Raw genomic sequence first — 19,151 nt, 5'->3', positions numbered from 1 at the left:
CCACCTGCCCCAGTGGAGGCAGGCAAGAGAGAGACCCATTTTCCGGGAGCGGATGAGGTCCAGAGGGGGCGGGGCTCGGTGTCACGCAGTGAGCGTGCTGGCCCCGGTCTGCCCCGGTCTGTGGACATGGAGCGGAGCTGACCCTCCCCAGCACACAGGCTGGACGGCAGCAGCGGGCGTGGGCGGGTGCTCCAGGTGCAGGTCTGAGGGGCTCGGGGGAGAGCAGGAGGCTGATAACAGTGACCCCCACTGGCTGTTCAGTCTCCAGGGGGCTGTCTGGGAGGGTCCTGCGGGAGGGCAAGGGTCCTGGCCCCTCGGTGGGCAGGTTTTTCCCAGAGCCAGGGGTCCCGGCTGGCCCGGCCAGCCTGGTCCTGGAGGTGGCGGTGACCTCAGAGAAGCTCATCACACAGCCCCCGGCCGCCGCTCGGGGGGTAAATAATTGAAGGGCAGGTCACACGAGCCCGCCCGCGTCACAGGATGCCTCTCCCGGGTCTGGTTACGCCCCAGATCGCATGCTGACATCCCGGCTGGTGAATAATTAAGCTGCCGCCGCCTCCTGGCCGGCCCTCCATCTCCAGTCCCACTCTGTAGCCTCCTCCACTGCCGCTGAGCAGCGGGCCCCGGACAGACGGACAGACAGTCCCGCTCCGGTGCTCCCCGCCCTGCATGCTCCAGCCTGCTGCTCAGCCCAGGTGCGGCTGCCCCATGGCCCCCGAGATGGACCAGTTCTACAGGTCCACCATGGCCATCTACAAGGTGAGCCGCCGCGCCCCGGCCCGCACCGGCCCAGGGTTCAAAGCCAGGCCCAGTTGGAGGACAGGCTCAGTGTGGCCGCTGCGTATGCCGATGGGAGGCGTGGGGCGGGCCGGGCTCAGCTGTGGGCCTGGGGCTGGGGGAGTCTCGGGGGGCAGTCAGTCACCCCAGCCCAACCCGAGGCTCCCGGGCAGCGGTTGTCCACAGTCACCCAGTGAGTGCCGGGCCTGCTGAGCCACTCAGCAGGAGCCTCCGCCTCCCGGATGCTGGGTGAGGCCGGACAGGGCCCGGCTGCAGCTGGGAGCAGGGCCCCTGGGAGTGGGGAGTCTCTCGGTCTCTCTGTGTCTCTCGTTGCTGATTTCCTCTCTCAGACTTGCTGCTGCGCCGCAGAGGGGGGGGCTGCAGGTTCCAGATGGTTAGGGAGCCCCTGTGCGGGCAGGCCTCACAGCACCTACCGCAGGGGTCAAACCCGATCCCCATTTGGCAGATGAGAACTCTGAGGCCAGAGAGGTTAATGAGCTTGTTCAAGGTCACCAGGGGAGGGGAGGGGCTGCAGGGATTTGAAACAAGACCCAAGGCCCAGTCCAGATCGCCTCCAGCACAGAGTGCCCTCCCACGGGCGTGCTTGGGTGGCCTTGCTCCCAGAAGGCTCTTCTTTGAGGGGGGCAAGATCCGCCCCTGCCTCCAAGGTGCCCGTGGGCAGCCCGTGTGTGCAGTCCTGCGAGGCCTGGCCTCAGACCCGGGCTTACTGGGCCCAGCTGGGGACTGGCAGACTGGCAGGCTTCCACCAGTGCGGGCTCAGGCCCCTCAGGCTAGGTGTGTGAGCAGGAGCTGGCCAGGGGGCCTGGTCTTGGACAGAGATGGCCTCCGAGGCCCGTGCAGGATTCTGGGTGGCCCCAGGTTTCTAGGCTGGCTCCCCCAGATTCTGGAGGCTTCTCCTGGGCTAGGGGTGCCCTGCTCCTGAGGCCCTGAGTTGCCTCTGCCCATCACTCCTGCTTCCTCCCAGAGCATCCTGGAGCAGTTCAACCCCGCCCTGGAGAACCTGGTGTACCTGGGGAACAACTACCTGCGGGCCTTCCACGGTGAGTGCCCCCAGCCTCCTCCCCGCACAGACCCCCCGCCCCCTGATTCTCCGCACCACACCGGGCAGCCACTCACCGTTCCTCAGCCACACCCTCTCCGCCAGTGCTCCCGACAGAGGGTCCCGGCCACCTATGGGGTGGACAGGCCGGGGGCACACCCGGAGCCAAGTGCCACCCAGCCCCGCCCTGCCTTTCGGTTCTTCAGAGTCAAAGTCTGTCCCCCACACCACACCCTGAGCCTGCCCCCTCCCCCTCCCCTGGGCCCCCCTCCTATGTGCACACACAGATGCCGCCCCCCACCCAAGAGAGACCACACCAGAGTCCCGACAGCGCCAGGCCCTGCCCCCTCATCCTGGCCTGTGCCACCAGAGCCCACCTCCCTCTCATGCACCCACCCAGGCCCCACAGTGTCCCCTGCACACTCTCTGGTGGGAGCAGGGGTCCCGGAGGGTGGGGCGGCCGGAGGAGGGCCTAGGGCCGGACCCCTCTCTCCCGCGCAGCCCTGTCGGAGGCGGCCGAGGTGTACTTCAGTGCCATCCAGAAGATCGGGGAGCAGGCCCTGCAGAGCGCCACCTCGCAGATCCTGGGTAAGGGGCTCCCCTCGCACTGAGCTCCCCACACGTTTTGGGGCCTCCAGGCTCCCCCGAGCCCCTCTTCTCCCCGCGCCTCCTCCGCTGTCCAGGCTCCAGGCACTGCCCCGGGCCCTGCTGGCCCCCATTCTCCATCAGGAGGGGATTCCTCTTCCAGACTGGCCTTTCCAGGAAGTCCCCCCCAGACACAGGTCCCGCCCCGGCTCCTCCCTCCCTGCAGGGCCGGCAGAGCTGGGACAGGCCTGCAAGGCCAGAGCAGCAGGGAAACCCAGGACTTTGGTCCCAAGCCCAGCCTCAGGGAGGCCTCCGGCCTCTGCTGGGAGGGGGCGGGGCGGGATCCTCCCTGAGCCGCTGTTCTGGGCTCCTAGGTGAGATCCTGGTGCAGATGGCAGACACCCAGCGCCACCTGAACTCTGACCTGGAGGTGGTGGTGAGTACGGGCCGGTCACCCTCCACATCCCCCCGGGAGGGCTCCTGAGACCCCAGACGCCGCACGCCGGGCGCACGGGTCTGCAGCGGCTGGTTCTGGCCGCAGCCACCGGGAGGCAGGGGCCTGTCTGTCTCCACTCCGCAGAGCAGGAAACTGAGTCTCAGAGACGCAGCCCCTCTCCCAGGTTCCAGTGTGAGAGGAGGAGCCAGGGGGTCGCCCCCATGCCGCCCCCTCCCGTCCTCCCGTTCTTCCCCTTGTCCCGCCCCGAAAAGCCCTCCACACCCCCCACCCACGACTGACCCAGGCTTCTCAGGGACGACGTGCAGGCCCTGCTGCACCCCAGTCACAGCCCAGCACCTCGAAGTGCTGCACCCAGTCACAGCCCAGCACCCCGAAGTGCTGCACCCAGTCACAGCCCAGCACCCCGAAGTGCTGCACCCCAGTTACAGCCCAGCACCTCGAAGTGTTGCACCCAGTCACAGCCCAGCACCCCGAAGTGCTGCACCCAGTCACAGGCTAGCCTTCCCCTTTCAGACAGAAGCCCCCACCCCTTCACAGTGGCCTCCTCCTCCGTGAAGCCCCCCTGACTCCTGGGCAGGTTCAGTCCGTCCTCCCTCTGATGCCACCAGATGCTTCCTCTGTTCTAGCCCGTGGCGGTTAGAGCACCTGGTTCAAAGCCCAGCCTCACCAGTTACTGGCTCTGTGGCCTTGGGTGAGCTGTCCTGGCGTAGCCTCTCTGTGCCTCAGTTTGTCTGTCTGTGAAATGGGGACAATCACAACACCTGCCTGGAGGGTCTTGATTCGGTGGAACGGATACGGACACACCCTCCGCCTGGCACCGGGCCTTCGAGTCCCTTCGCCGTGATGATTAGAAGGAGATTCCACTTCCCTGCCTCTGTCCCTGCCAAGACCGAGCTCCACTGGGATGTGGTCCTCTCTGCAGCCCGAGGGCCTGGCACGGGGCCTGGCACTGAGCAGAGCCCATGACTGGGAGGGAAGAATGAGCTGTGAAGGGGGCGTTGGGTGTGGGCGTGGCCAGAGGGGGGAAGAGAGCGGGCATTCCGAAAGGGCACGGTGGCCAGGCGTGGGCATGAGAGGGGCATCCATGGGAGGCGTGAGCTGAAGCCCGGAGCTGGGCCCAGGGGCGGTGGGGGCGGTGGTGAGGGGCCTTAGAAGGTTCTGAAGGAATTTCAACAGATTGTGACAGTCCGTGGTTCTCAAACATGGGGGGGTGTGCGTAAAACTCAGGGTGCTTTTTGTGGGACACCATTAAGTACTCATCAGTTTGGTTACCAGGTTGAAATGGGAACAGTTTTACCAGTGGAAACTGTGTGTCCACCCACACAACCCCCCGGCCACCCGGCTCTGAGGTGGATGCAGCCCTGAGCCTGCTCCGCCTCCGGGCTTGGGCGGGAGCCGTGGGGCCCGGCTCTCACGGGCAGCCCGGGGCCACCGGTCCCGGTGTTTGACGGCTCCCCAGTCACTGGGGCACCCTGGGCCGCACAGGGACAGTGTCACCCAGGCCCACTCTGTAAAAAGAGCTGCCACCTCTGGGCACCGGTGTCTTGGCTGTGACAATAGGGCAGGGCCCGCGGCCAGAGCCACCTGGGCAGAGCACCCAGAGGCCGCTTCCTCCCTGGCTCATTCATTGGACAGCTCCTCGCCGCCTGTGCCAGGCGCTGTCCTAGGCTCTGGGTCCCCAAGAGCAGAGCCAGACGCAGCCGGGGACAGGAGGGGGAGGCCCGTGGGAACTGTGCCATCGGCGTTCCTTGTGTCCTGCTTCCCTCGCTCAGCATAGCGTCTGTCCGTTTAACTCCTGCTGGTGCTGGATGGACGCTTGTTTTGTTTCTTTGCTGCGTCTTCCATTGTACGCATGTACCACGATTTGTTTACCTCTTTTTCTGTTGACAGCCATTGGGGTTGCTTTCCATTTGGGGCTATTAGAAATAGGGCTTCGGTGGCCCTAGCTGGGGTGGCTCAGTGCATAGAGCATCGGCCTGTGGACTGAAGGAAGAGTCAAGGGCACGCACCTCAGTTGCAGCTCCTCCCCAGTCTGGGCCCTGGTTGGGGCGCGTGCAGGAGGCAACCAATCGATCCATCAATGTTTCTCTCTGTCTTTCCCTCCCTCTTCCATTCTCTAAAAATCAATGGAAAAAATATCCTCGGGTGAGGATTTAAAAAGAGAAAAATTAGGGCTGCTGTGAACATTCTTGTACAAGTCTTTTCGTGAGTGTATATATTTCCATTTCTCATAAACACCTAGGAGTGGATGGTGGGCCTTAGGGCTGGTATATACTCAGCTGGACTTGAAACTGTCGGCGCGTTCTCGGAATTCCCTGGACTTTCTGCTCTCCCGCCAGCAGGTCTGAGGCTGCGGGCGCTCTGTCCCTGCCCACGTCCCTGCTGTCAGTCTTTCTGATCCTGCCCAGTCACAGCCCAGGTCCTCATGGCTAGGGAATGGTGTACCTCGTTGTGGTTACATTTTGCATGTCCTGGTGGACTGGTGATTTTAATACCTTCATTGTGGACATTTGCATACCTTCTTGCAGGTGTTTGTTTAGCCTTTTGACCATTTTTTATTGGGTTACTGTTATCGCTGACTTTCCGTGTTCTTCAGTGTAGTCAAGACATGGGTCCTTGGTCAGATGTTTGTACAGTGAATGTTTATTCCCAGCCCACTTATTTTCTTAATGGTGTCTTTGATGATCAGAAATTTAACACTTTTATGAAGCCCAACTAGGCGATTTTATTTTTAAAATATATATATTTTATTGATTTTTTACAGAGAGGAAGGGAGAGGGATAGAGAGTTAGAAACATTGATCAGAGAGAAACATCGATCAAGCTGCCTCCTCCACATACTAGGGATGTACCTGCAATCAAGGTACATGCCCTTGACTAGAATCGAACCTGGGACCCTTCAGTCTGTAGGCTGATGCTCTATCCACTGAGCCAAACCGGTTAGGGCCCAACCTGGCCATTTTTAAAAATGGTCTGTGCTTGTGTCCTACCAAGAAATCTTCGCCTACCCCCATCGCAGAAGTAGCCTCCTAGTTTTCTGGTAGAAATTCTATGTTCTGGCTATACACTTATGTCTGTGATCATCTCAAATGTATTTTTGTGTATGAAGTGAGAGGGAGTCAGGGTTCCTTTTGCCCTCTCCAGATATTTGGTTGTTCCCGACCATTTTTAAAAAAAAACTTCCCTTTCCCTATCAATTGACTTGGTATCTTGGTCAAAAATGGATTTGTCCTATATGTTTAGGTTCATTTCTGAACTCTCCATTGATTTTCAATGGGTGTTCCACAATAATTTTTAAAATGTGCAGTGCCTGGCTATTAAGTCAGGGCGCTGACCTTTTCCCCCTTAGATTGTAAAAAAAAAAAAAAAAAAGAAAAAGAAAATGACAACAGCCAATACAATAGCTATTCTGTGTGAGAATCAAAATTATACCTTCTTTGGTTAGATCAGCAAAATATATATTTTTTGATGTGCTGCAGAATTTTAGTAATTAGTTTATGTGTGCCATGAGCTAAAGATTGAAAATCACTGCTTTACTCTGACCATCAGTATCTTTGTCTATCTTCACACCAATACCACACTGTGTAAATTACTGTCACTTTATAGTAAGTCTTATAATCAAGTAGTCTAAGAATTTTTTTATTTCTCCCCCCCCCCCCAAATTTTCTAGTCCATTAAAGATCCTTTGCATTTCCCTATAAATTAGAAAATCAGCTTGTCATTTTCTCTAAGAAATCCTGCTGGGATTTTGATAGTGATTTCATTAATCTGTAAACAATGGTCATCTTAATAATATCTAGTCCTTTGATCCATGAACACGGTATGCCTCTCTATTTCTCATAGCAATGTTTTGTCATTTTCAGTGAGGCAGTCTTGCACATCTTTTGATAGTTTTATTTCTAGGTAAATTGACTTATCATTTGACTATATCATTTTCCACTTGTTCATTGTTTGACTTATAGTTTAGTAGGATCACTCTGGCTCCTATACTAAAAATAAAATAGTGCCCAGCTGCTATGGCTCCGTGGTTGAGCATAACCTATGAACCAGGAAGTCACAGTTCAGTTCCGGGTCAGGGAACATGCCTGGGTTATGCACTCAATCCCCAGCAGGGGCTGTGCAGGAGGCAGCCAAGCAATTATTCTCTCTCATCATTGATGTTTCTGTCTCTCTCTCCCTCTCCCTTTCTCTCTGAAATCAATTTAAAAAAATTTTTTTAAAGAATAAAAGAGCTGTGAAGGGCAAAAGCAGAAGTGGCAGACCAGTTAGGAGGCTATTGCAGGGACCCAGAAGAGGGAGGTGTGGCTGGGAAAGGGGTGCAGCAGTGGTGGTGTTGAGAAGACATCAGATTGAAAGTAGAACCAATGAGGTTTCTGCTGGGTCGGATGTGTGTTCCAAAAGAAAGGAGAAAGTCCAGTAACCCCAAGGTTTTAACCTGACCAGCTGGACAGGTGGGGTTGCCACTGGCTGAGGTAGAAAAACTGAACATGGAGCCATTTGGATGGAGAGGAGAGGCCGGGCTCAGTTTAGACACGATGGGTGTGAGATGGTGAGGGGGAGACAATGGGAGGGGTGGCAGCATCAGCCGCACGTAGGAAGCTGTTGTTTGGGGGGTGAGGTTGGGGCTGGGATGACCATCTGAGCACAGGGACTGCAGGAGCCCATCGAGGGGCGGGCGTAGTGAGGAAGGGCAGGGCCTAAGGCCTGAGCTCTGGGGCAGCCCAGAGTGAAAGGATCAGGGAGATGGGGGGATGCAGCAAAGGACGGAGCGGCTAGGGGTGAGGGTGAGAGAAATGGGAGAGGGTGCTGGCTGGAGCTGGGGAAGACAGTTTCAGGAGGAAGGAGTGGCCAATCGCATCCCATGGTGATGGCCGGCTGAGGTGGGTGAGTGCAGAGAACTGATTTAGCAACATGGAGTCTCCGTGACCTCGACAAGAGCAATTTGTTGGCGTGGCAGGGCCTAGCCTGACTGCGGGGGATTCAGGAACAAATGGGGTTCGGCCCACAGGTGGTTCCTTCAGGGGGGTCTCCCATGGAGATGGCAGAGGTCAGTGAGAGTTAGTTCCCGGGGTGGCACGGAGCTGGCAGGCCTGTTCCCGGCAGCGGGCTGCCCTCCGCCGCTGCACTGAGCTCCCAGGACGAGCTGGTACCGTGGGGGCAGGGGAGCAGTCTGCCTGACCTGCTAGCCTCCTCGGCCCCTGGGTGGGGACTTCCTTGTTCCTGCCACCTGCCCATCATCGACAGCGTCTGCTCCGCCACTGCGAGCGCAAAGTCCAAGCTGAGTGCTGTCCTCTGCAGACGCTTCTCCGGGCGCTCGAGGCCTTCCCACCGAGCCCTGTGCCGGCCCCTGATCAGGCAGCCTCGGCTGGGCCTCCACCCCGTCTGCCACCGCGGCCGGGCCCCGTCTGCCACCACAATCAGGCCGCGGCAATGGGACGCGTCACAACCCCTGTCCACTCCCGTGGCCGCGGGGGCTCAGCCATGTGGGACTGGAAGCAGGAGTGACGTCATACGATGGAGTGGCTTGTTCACAGGCAGTGTTTCCCAGCGAGAGAAGAGGGAAGAGGAAAATAGAATTAAGAGGAGGGACAAAGCTCCCAGCTTGTCTGCTGTCAGTGTTATAGGTCATTTGAAACAATCTCCTGCACCCGGTGTCCCCTGCCTCCCGGCCCCCTCACGACAGCCCCGCTCCCTCCTCCGCCTCCTCAGCGGCTCAGGCACCAACAGGTCCGTGCTGGTGGTTTGGTGCATCTGGTATTCCCTGTGGCCTTCGGTGCAGTCAGGGTCGTCTCCCAGGAGCCAGCCCCCTTCGCTAGTGCTGCTGCACGCTGTCTGGGTTTGAAGGTCGGCCCAGCCCTGTCTCCCTGAGCCGGTGGTTCTGTTGGGCAGTGGAGCAGGATGTGGGGGCTCAGGGCACGAGCTGTGCTCGGGCAGGAATCCTGATCTGGCGGGCGCCGCCTGGCTGGGAGGGCTCGCAGGTTGGGAAGCCGCACTTCCCGTGGGTCCAGCAGAAAAGGGCCCGCACAGGCCAGAATGTGTCCTCAGTGCAGCTCCTCACACACATACACGTCCCACATCACACACCCTCACACACACTCTCTCTCTCTCACTCACACACGCCCCACACCACACACACACTCACACACTCACACATACACACACACACTCTCACACACACCCTCATTCACTCACACACATACACACACTCATACACACTCTCTCTCACTCACACACGCCCCACACCACACACTCACACACACACACACACACACACACACACTCACACATACACACACACACACACTCTCACACACATTCACACACACACACACACTCACTCATACACACACACTCATTCACACACACACACACACACACACACACGTAGCCACAGCTCAGGGGGTTAGGGCGTGGCCAGCCCCTTACAGACCAGCAATTACCAAGGTCTCAGAAACAATTGTGGGAGGAAGAGTTACAATTGAGAACTTTTATATGTACTGGTTTTCCTGCATCCGGGAAGGAAATTCCCAGCATTCCTTTCCTGGGCGATGCCCGAGTGGTGAGGGGAAAGGTGGGGGGACAGAACCCCTGCAGCACAGCAGGGAGAACCCCGTGGCAGGAGGTGGGATGCCAGCAGAGGTGGTGGTCCCCAGAGGAGGGGGCAGTGGAGGGAGATGCCCCTCCCGCTCCCTGTGCAGCCCGAACCCAGGGCAAAGAGGGCAAAGAGGGCCGCGGGAGGATTGACCATCTGATGCCCCACAATGCGAGGGGCCAGGGAACACGAGGGAGACGCAAGCGGAATGTGCCAGGCGACCGCTGCGGCCCCCACCAAAGCCCCTCGGGCTCAGAGGGCTGGGCCTCGCAGCACCTGGCCACGCCTTTACGATTACAGGAGGGGAAACTGAGGCCCAGAGGGGTAGCAACTTGTCCAAAATCTCAAAGCAAATTGAGACACAACCAGCACTAGGACCCTGCCCTCCTGAGGCTCACGCCTTCCTCCCCCCTGTCACAGGGACCTGCCGCCCACGGCCAAGGCTCCACAGCTCTGAGCACCTTTCTGCGGGCCCAGCCCTCCCGGGGGCCAAGATGCAGAGACGGCAGACTTGGCTCCTCCCCACAGTGCTCGCTGCTCATGCAAAAGGGCCGACGCGGGCCCAGCAGGAGGTCCTGTCCTGTGGCTGGAGGGGTGGACGGTGACAGGACAGATTACATGCTTTTCAGGAACCAAACAATTGAGCGACCCCCTGCCGGGAGGTCAGGGGCGGCATTGGAAGACGGGTGGGGAAGCCGGGCACGGGGAATGGCGGCGCCAAGGCCCAGGTGAGCAGAACCCAGGGCCACGGGCACATGCATCGAGGGTGTTTGGAACGCGGCACCACATGATGTCTCTCACGTTAACGTCTGATCCTTCCTCCAACCAGGGCTCCTGCTGCCCATTTCTCTACCGACTGGGCTGGGGCCTGGTGTGTGAGCACGGGGTGGGCAGTGCCAGGGAGGCTGGGGCCTGCGAGGGGAGGGGCCCTGACCCCCCTGCCCTCCGCGCAGGTGCAGACATTCCACGGAGACCTGCTGCAGCACATGGAGAAGAACACCAAGCTGGACATGCAGTTCATCAAAGTGAGTCTGGCACCCTCCCGCCTGACAGCTGGGCCGTGCCGGCCCCAGGGCACAGAGCGGCCTGCCCGTCCAGCGCTCTGACCCAGAGCTCTTGCCGTGGGCCTCCCTCCCCCACCGCGCCCCTCCCCGCCCCGCCCCAGGACAGCCGCCAGCACTACGAGATGGAGTACCGCCACCGAGCGGCCAACCTGGAGAAGTGCATGTCCGAGCTGTGGCGCATGGAGCGCAAGAGGGACAAGAACGTGCGGGAGATGAAGGTGCGAGGGCTGGGTCAGGGCTGGTCTCTGGGGGGCCCTTCGACACCCTCCTGAGCTCCCCCACCAGCACCAGGCCAGGCCCAGGAGTGGCCTGCCCGAGCCCCTGGTGAGGTCAGCCGGCCCCCAGAGGGGTGGGAATTACTAGTCAGTCAGGGACCCCTCAGCACTGCTCTTAGCCCGTCACTTCCTGGCCTCCCCGGGCGCCCAGGCCCCTCCAAGACCCTCGCGCCTCCCTGCTCCCCCCACTTCACTGAGCGAACCGAGAACCGGAGCCCGGGACCGCGGTCCTGCTCTCCTGACCCAGGAGCCAGGGTGTCACCCAGCCCCCTTCCCCTCCGCCTGCCCAGGCCGGCCCCCTCCCCTGGCTGAGGCCAGCCTCCCGGGGCCCCTCCTCCCCAGCCCTGGCCTCTCTCTCCAAGGCCTTCCTCTCCTCCCATCTCTTCTTCTGGCTCCTTAATAAACTCATCTTTTCAGAACCTTCCCTCCCAAGTAGAGGATTATTAGTCATCTCCTCTGCACTTTCCATAGACCAACCTCCCTGGGCCCCACTCTGCTGGGTCCTGTGCTGGGTGCTGGGTCCTGTGCTGGGTGCTGAGTCCTGAGCTGGGTGCTGGGGACACGGGATGTCGGGGAGCACAGAGCCCAGGCTCAGGAGGACGAAGCTGCCTGTGACAGGGCGGGCCCGGAGCTAGGACGGGCTGGGTGACTGGAGGCCCCCAGGAAGAGGCGGCTGGGTCAGGGGAGGACAGGGAGGCTCAGAGGGCTGGCACTCCGGGTGGGTGGGAGGAGGCACCCACCCCCTGCCTCCAGCCAAGAGCCCCTTCCCCCAGGAGAGTGTGAACCGGCTGCACGCACAGATGCAGACCTTCGTGTCCGAGAGCCAGCGGGCGGCTGAGCTGGAGGAGAAGCGGCGTTACCGGTTCCTGGCCGAAAAGCACCTGGTGCTTTCCAATACGTTTCTGCAGTTTTTCGGTCGGGTGAGCTGGGCCGGGTCAGCACCGGGGTCGGGGGTTAGCCGGGCCAGGACAGGAATTGAACCCTGACCTTCTGGTTCATAGGTCGACGCTCAGCCACTAAGCCACGCTGGCTGGGTTCATCTGTTCGTTTTAAGTGTGTTTTCTGTAGCTCAGTTTCTATGCTTGACCCATCTGACATCTGTCTCTCATAGAGGAATTCGGTCTATTCCTCTTAGCCTAACAACTGATGTACCTGTCTTGTTGCTTTTGGATAAGTTCATTAACTGTATTTATTTGTCATTTCTCCTTTTCCTCCATTCTTGTTTATGTCATTTGGTTGAGTTACTATACATTTCCCTTCCCCTTTATTAATTTGGAAATTCTACTCTTCTCATCTCTACTCATGATGACCTCACTTTGTGACCCTCATAATCACATATATTTATCTATCATCTTTTTTTAAAATATATTTTTATTGATTTCAGAGTAGAAGGGAGAGGGAGGGAGAGATAGAAGCATCAATAAGGAGAGAGAATCGTTGATTGGCTGCCTCCTGCCCTGGGGATCAAGCCTGCAACCAGGGCATGTGCCCTGACTGGGAATCGAACCCACCCCCCTTCAGTGAACAGGACAATGCTCCAACTAACAGCCACACCAGCCAGGATTCATTCATATTCTCTCTCTCTCTCTCTCTCTCTCTCTCTCCCTCTCCCTCTCCCTCTCCCTCTCCCTCTCCCTCTCCCTCTCCCTCTTCCTCTCCCTCTCTCTCTCCCTCTCCCTCTCTTTCTCTCTCTGTACTCTGGGCATGTGCCCTGACTGGGAATTCAACCTTGACTTCCTGGTTCATGGGTCCATGTTCAAGCAACTGAGCCCACGGGCCGGGCTCACTCTGCTTGTGGTCGCCCCAGGGAGTGCGCTGTGGTTTTGATTTGCGTTTCCCTGGTGACTGTGATGCTGAACATTGTGTGCTTATTGGCCACTCGTGTATCTTTGGAAGGAAGCTCCTTTCTGCCTGTGTCCTAACAGTTAACCTCCAGCAGACCCTCCCTGGCTGCCTCCTGCTGGGCCGTCTCCAGGAGGGGCCTGGCTGAATGAGCCTGGCAGCCGGAGGTATGGGGGCTGGGTAGCCTGTTGTCTGGCCCAGCTGGGCTTGAGGACATCCAAGACCTAACTCCTAAGCTAGTTAGCCATAAACGTCTACTGCTACTATAGCGGACGTACGGGGTTCAGAACAAGAGATAGAGGACTGTGACTCCTGGCACAGGAAGGCGTCTGACCCCATCAGTCCTTGCTTAGAGGGGGTCTCCTCAAATAGCACGCTCCACCGCCCACAGTGCCTCCCGGTGGGTCAGTTAGGGCGGAGAAATACTGGCCTGATGGGTGAGTGAAGGCAGTGGCTGGGGATATACAGGTCGCTTTGGATTGGCTGGTTTGCATACGAAAGGCTTGCTCAGGGGCAAGTTGTTCAGGATCCCTAGGGATTACCTACTCCACGGGAGGGGCAGCCTCTCCAGGATGAGCGAGACCTCGGGATGTCAAAGAATCACAAAATAGCCCTGACAGGTCTGGCTCAGTGGACAGAGCGGACTGAAAGGTCCCAGGTTCGATTCCAGTCAAGGGCATGTACCTTGGTTGCAGGCACATCCCCAGTAGGGGGTGTGCAGGAGGCAGCTAATCAATGTATCTCAGTGATGTTTCTAACTATCCCTCTCCTTTCCTCTCTGTAAAAAATCAGTAAGATATATTAAAAAAAGAAAAAAAGAATCATAAAGTATAGAAAATTTAAAACATGGCTAATATATATTGCAGGTCTAACATTTATTACTATATATATATATATATATATATATATATATATATATATATATATATATTATTTTCTACAGAGAGGAAGGGAGAGAGATAGTTACAATAGAAACATACATGAGAGAGAATCATCAATCAGCTGCCTCCTGCACGCCCCCTACTGGGGATGTGCCCGCAACCAAGGTACATGCCCTTGACTGGAATTGTACCTGGGACCCTGGAGTCTGCAGGCAGATGCTCTATCCACAGGTCTAACACTGAAAGCCCTCCTACCCAAGCTGTGGCGGTCAGCTGCTGAGTGTGTGTCCTTGAAAGTGTTCAAGCAGAGTTCCATGCCCTTGTCCTGGGGCCCGGGAAAAGGGGGGCCTGTAACCACAGGGATCCCCGGAAGGCGGTGTTTGAAAGGCTCTTGAGAACACTGCTCCCACGGGCGCAACCGGAAGGCCTGCTTCCTGACCCGGAAGTTCAAGGGTTCAGGTGCAGGTGGGCCTGGAGCACAGCCGATGCCTTCAGAGGTTTGCCTTTGTCTGTTGCTTAGCTGTAGCTTTCTGTGTTGGCTTCACTCTGCCTATTTATCAAACCCCACGAGGTTAAGAGGATAGATTTCTCCAGATTGTTCTGGGGTGAGCACTGGGGTTGAATTCTTTGGCCACAGTTTTGGGGTGAGTGTAAGGTGACCAGACGTCCCGATTTTTAACAATTTATCCCGCGTCCCGCGGCGTTTTTAAAAAAAGTCCAAAAGATTTAAAAGAATCTTTCCAAAAATCGGGACTTTTTAAAAACACCGCTGGACGCGGGTAAATTGTTAAAAATCGGGACTGTCCCGCCAAAAGCGGGATGTCTGGTCGCCTTAGCCTGCGTGGCGGGCCTCGGTGCCACCCTCCTGCGCAGGCGGTGGGAGAACTCCCCCAAGCACACAGGGGCAGGGGCCCGAGAGCCTCTGACAGAAGTGGGGGTGCGCGGACCTTGGTTGGATTCAAAGTGCCCCCACCACGATCTTTAGCTCCTGACAGCTCCAGAGTCTGCCTTCCTCGGGGTGCCCCTCGGCGTCCCCAGGATCCTGGGGGGTCTCGGGCCTGGGTGACCGTGCTCTCCCCCCAGGCCCGGGGGACGCTCCAGAACCGCGTGCTGCTGTGGAAGGAGCAGTCGGAGGCCAGCCGCAACCCGTCGCGGGCCCACTCCCCCGGCCTGCTGGGCCCGGTGCTGGGGCCGCCCTACCCCTCGGGCCGCCTGACGCCCACCCGCCTGGACATGGTGAGGCCCTGGGCGCCCCCGCCGCTCCTCCCTCCGCCGCTCGCGCCCCCGCCGCTATTCGCGCCGCCGCTGATGCCCCCGCCGCTGTCCCCGGCGCCCTCCGTGGGGCCCTGGGGCCTGTGGCCCTCCGCGCGCGGCCTCCTCCCGCCCAGGGTCCCGCCCTACGTGGCGCCCCCGGCCTGGGCGGCGCCCCCGCTCTACGCGGCGCCCCCGGCCTGGGCAGCGCCCCCGGCCTGGGCAGCGCCCTCGGCCTGGGCAGCGCCCCCGGCCTGGCCTTTCCGGCCCGGCGCGGCCTCGGCGCCGCCCTGGTGGCTGGGCCACCGGCCGGTGAACCCCTACGCCGACTACTGGGACTGGGACTGGGAGTGGGGGCTGGACTAGGGCGCGCGCCCCGCCCCTCCCCGCCCCACCCGCCCTCCCTCTCCCCCCAGCCCCCCAGGCCGCTGGGAGAGTTCAGCTCCCCGCGCAGCGGGCACGGCTCCGCCTACGGCCCCGAGCCCGGCGAGGCGAGGCCCGCGTCCCAGCTGGAGCCCGACCGCCGCCCGCTGCCCCGGACGCCGTCCGCCTGTGAGTGCGGGGCGGGCGGGGCGGGAGGGGAGGCGGGGGGACCGGGCGGGCCGGGAGGACCCCCCCACCCACCTGCCGCCTCCCGCAGCCTCGCTCTACGCCGGCGGCGCCCAGCGCTCGCGCTCCAACTCGTTCGGGGAGCGGCCGGGCGGCGCGGGCGGCGGGGGCGGCGGGGGCGCCCGCAGAGTCCGCGCCCTCGTCTCGCACTCGGAGGGCGCCAACCACACGCTGCTGCGCTTCTCGGCCGGAGACGTCGTGGAGGTGCTGGTGGCCGAGGCCCAGAACGGCTGGCTCTACGGCAAGCTGGAGGGCTCGTCCACGTGAGTGCGGCGGAGGCCAGGGGGGCGGGAAGGGGACCCCGGAGGCCCGGCCTCCAGCCCCGACGGAGACTTCCCCGGTGGAGGTTCCCATCGGCACCAAGGTCAGGTGCAGGCGCTTGAGAGGTGGGAGAATGGAGACTCACCAGCGGAACAGGAAGGACAGAAACCTTATTACGAGCACCTACTGTGCACCTTATTTTGAGCACCTACTGTGCACAGGACGCCGAGGGAGGGGACAGTTTCCCTCCTGCGCCCGGAGTCGGGCAGAGCCAGCTCTGCCGGGGCAGACAGACGGCGGTGGCCGCCCAGCCGCAGAGGCAGTGCTGGGACCTTGCAGGCTGGCCGCTCCCTCCTCTCAGTCACTCGCAGGGGAGTCCCTGAAGGACCTGCCCTGGCGAAGGCTCCAGAGGCCGGCTGCCCAGGACCAGGGGGCAGCAGCTGGGCTGAGGAGAGAGCAGGGCTTGGAGTCAGGCACCTGGGCCTGGGCATCCCATCCCCTGGAGCCTGCAGTGGCCCGTGGGCCTGCCCTTGGCTGTGGCCCGCCCCCAGCCAGGCAGGGCGCCCCTGGGGAGGCCGGTGCCTCCTCTGGCCCTCACGGGTGGGTGTTCGGGGAGCAGGGATTGAAGGACCTCCAGTTCCTCCTCCCGAGGAGCCCGGGCCTGTGGCGGACACGAGGCTGGGCTGGTGGCCTTGAAAGCCCAGAAAGGCCTCCTTGGAGCGGTGAAACGCCTGCCCTCGGCAGAGCCCGGAGCAGCCGCCCAGCAGTGCCGGCTCCGAGCTCCCGGGAAGGGGGGCTGAATCACCTTTGTGGGGCCTTCTGCTTAGGGACCCTCTGCTCCCCCCGCAGGAGCGGCTGGTTCCCCGAGGCCTATGTGAAGCCACTGGAGGAGGTGCCCGTGAACCCCATGAACGCCTTGAACCCCGTGACCTCCATGAACCCCATGAACGCCTTGAACCCCATGACCTCCATGAACCCCATGAACCCCATGAACCCCATGAACCCAGTGACCTCCATGAACCCCATGAGCCCTATGAATGAGCTACCTTCCAGGTACCTGGATGGGGACTCCAGCGGGGGGTGACCCCACCATCAGGGGGGTATCTGTGAGTTGCAGTCCTGAGTGGGCCCAGCCCCCTTTGGCCCCTGGAGAAGGGGGCACCCCATCCCTCTAACTGTGAAGTCCATGGTGTCCATCCCTCTGCCTCCTCTCAGGTCTGCCTGCCGGCCAATAGCCACCTCTCCCCGGGCGCCGGGGAGGAGGCTGAGGGAAGCTCGGGGCCCAGCAGATGGGGCCTGACCCCTGACCCCTGACCCCCTCCCTCCCTCCTCTCTGGGCTCAGGTCCTACCCGCTCCGGGGCAGCCACAGCCTGGATGACCTCCTGGACCGGCCGGGCAGCGCCACGGCGCCCTCGGAGTACTGGGACGGCCAGCCCCGCTCGCGGACGCCGAGCCGGGCCCCGAGCCGGGCCCCCAGCCCCGCACCCACACCCTTGCCTGGCAGCCGCCGCAGCAGCATGGGCAGCATGGGGGCGGCCCCCGATGTCAAGGTGAGCCCTCCCCCGAGTGTCCTCCACCCGGGTCCCCAGTGGGCGGAGACGGCAGGCCGGGGACCCTCTCCCTCTCTGCTTCGCCGCTGTGTCTGGCAGGTCCCCCCCCCCTCAGTCTGCCTGTCTGTGCGGGGAGGTGTGGGGAGGGGGGATGTATTCATCTCAGGGACCAGAGCCCAGGTGCCCTGCTGGGAGCACCGGGAGAGGCCCGTCCTCCCTGCCTCCCAGGGAGGTCAAACCGGGGTCCTGGGTCAGAGCCGACCGGTAGTGACACAGGGAACGCTCCCCATGAGGCCGCCGCAGTCTCGTCCTGGGCGATGGTGGCCCTGGAGGTGGTCCTCGGGCCCAGAGGCCTCTCAGGTCTGAGTCCCGGGCCTCCGGACGCCAGGGCGGCACCAGAGCCCGACCCGAGGCCTCTGCCTCCTGGAGGGGGGCGGAGGGCAGGCTGGCTGCCCTTCCCCTCCACACTCGCCCTTCCTCCGCCCCTGCAGAAACTCATGTCCTGGGAGCAGCAGCCACCAGAGCTCTTCCCTCGGTGAGTCCGGGCAGGACGGCCGGCGGGGCCCGGACTCGGTGGAGGGAGGCAGGTGGGGGTGAGAGCGGGTGACGATGGGGCAGGAGGCAGGGTGGACACCTGGCTCAGGTGCCCAGCTGCCTTCCCTGGACCCACAGCCAGCCGAGACCTCTCTGTGACCTCCCCCCACAGGGGCACTAACCCCTTCGCCACCGTGAAGCTGCGTCCCACCGTCACCAACGACCGCTCGGCACCCCTCATCCGCTGAGGCCTCCTCCTCCGGGGGCTGAGGTCACCCGCACCCGCCCGGAGCCGCCCGGAGCCGCCCAGAGCTGGCGGCGGCGGCAGCAGCAGCAGCAGTGGATCCGAGACGCCGGGGCCTGGTCCTGGTGGGGGTGCCCTCCTCTGACCCGGCCCCCAGCCTGAGCAGCTCCCCGGCCCGGCCCGGGGCCTGGGACCTTCACTACAGCAGGCGGAGCGGGGTCAGAACCACTCCTCCCCGCAGGGGCCCCAGGACTCTCCCTGGGGGCCTACCTCACACCCCCATCCTCCTCCCCTCCTCCACCCCCGTGGGGAGGAGCCCCTCACACACCCTCCCCCCCGCACGTGTCCCCTTTTAACTTTTGTAAAAACGAGAAATAAAGCAAGTGGACAGGCCACAGGACTGGTCTCTGGTGTGGGGGCTGGGCAGGTGGGCTGGAGACCTCCCACTGGAGAACGGGGTCACCACTCCTGTCCCCTCTCAGCCTTTCGGTGCCCCTCCCCCGTCCTCCTCCCCCCTCCCCCATCTCCAGCCTCAGGAAACAGCGGCCGCTCCAGAGGCGGCGGTGGCGGTGGCCGAGGTCAGGGACTTCAGTGGCCTGGGACACAGCACCTTGTTCCGCCTCCCGGCCCAGTCCCGGCTCCTCCTGGATTAGCCTTATCCAGGGGCACAGAGGCCCTTCCTGGAATGTGGCGGGGGTGGGGGGCGGGCCAGGCATGGAGGTGATTGGGGCCTGGGGGGGTCTCTCCAGGACAGGGCTGTGCCCCCAGCGCCGGCAGGACCCCCTCACAGAGCAGGGCCCTGTGTCCGCCTGGGCCCCAGAACATGGAGCCTCGTCTGCCCAAACCTCCCCGCAGGCCTGAGTGTCCCCCCCTCCTCCCGGTCCCTCCCCCCTCCCAGGAAAAGCCTCTTAGAGGGGTGAGGTGGGAGTGCTCCAAGCCTGGACCTGGGGTGAGGCCAGGCCAGTGGCTGATCTGCGGGTGAGCCTGGGGTGCACGGGGAGCCCCTCCCAGCAGCCTCAGACATGAGCCGGACGCCCAAACACGGACGGCTCCGGTGAGTGTGGGCGAGGCTGCTGAGGAGAGGACGGGCAGGGAAGGCCAGATGCGTCCTGGCAGGGAGGGGCAGGGTCCCCGACACCCACAGCTCCCGGCATCGCCCGGTGCCAGGAGGG

At 61.4% G+C, this 19,151-nt stretch overlaps 1 protein-coding gene across 1 annotated transcript; it reads left to right on the top strand.

The window, feature by feature from the left end:
* The first annotated feature begins 522 nt into the window (after positions 1-522).
* Positions 523-18,372, top strand: BAIAP2L2 (BAR/IMD domain containing adaptor protein 2 like 2). The gene is made up of 14 exons (XM_084878111.1): positions 523-756; positions 1,760-1,835; positions 2,336-2,422; positions 2,794-2,855; positions 10,421-10,492; positions 10,633-10,749; positions 11,580-11,726; positions 14,613-14,765; positions 15,197-15,332; positions 15,421-15,652; positions 16,500-16,703; positions 16,994-17,201; positions 17,693-17,736; positions 17,908-18,372. Exons 1-14 carry the CDS (start codon positions 667-669, stop codon positions 17,981-17,983), a joined length of 1,704 nt encoding a protein of 567 aa, XP_084734237.1. The 5' UTR covers positions 523-666; the 3' UTR covers positions 17,984-18,372.
* The last annotated feature ends 779 nt before the right edge of the window (positions 18,373-19,151 follow it).

The sequence above is a fragment of the Pipistrellus hanaki genome (genome assembly GCF_964339955.1).
Source record: "Pipistrellus hanaki genome assembly, chromosome: 3".
NCBI classification, from domain to species: domain Eukaryota; kingdom Metazoa; phylum Chordata; class Mammalia; order Chiroptera; family Vespertilionidae; genus Pipistrellus; species Pipistrellus hanaki.
The sequence above is the reverse complement of the archived record's forward strand: the minus strand, read 5'-3'. Positions and strand labels throughout refer to the sequence as shown.

Excerpts from the sequence above, each read along its gene's own strand:
- BAIAP2L2 (XM_084878111.1), top strand. The coding sequence starts at position 667 with ATGCTCCAGCCTGCTGCTCAGCCCAGGTGCGGCTGCCCCATGGCCCCC. Across the intron at positions 2,423-2,793 it reads CGCCACCTCGCAGATCCTGG|GTGAGATCCTGGTGCAGATG; the intron begins GTAAGGGGCTCC and ends CTGGGCTCCTAG. Across the intron at positions 16,704-16,993 it reads ATGAATGAGCTACCTTCCAG|GTCCTACCCGCTCCGGGGCA; the intron begins GTACCTGGATGG and ends CTCTGGGCTCAG.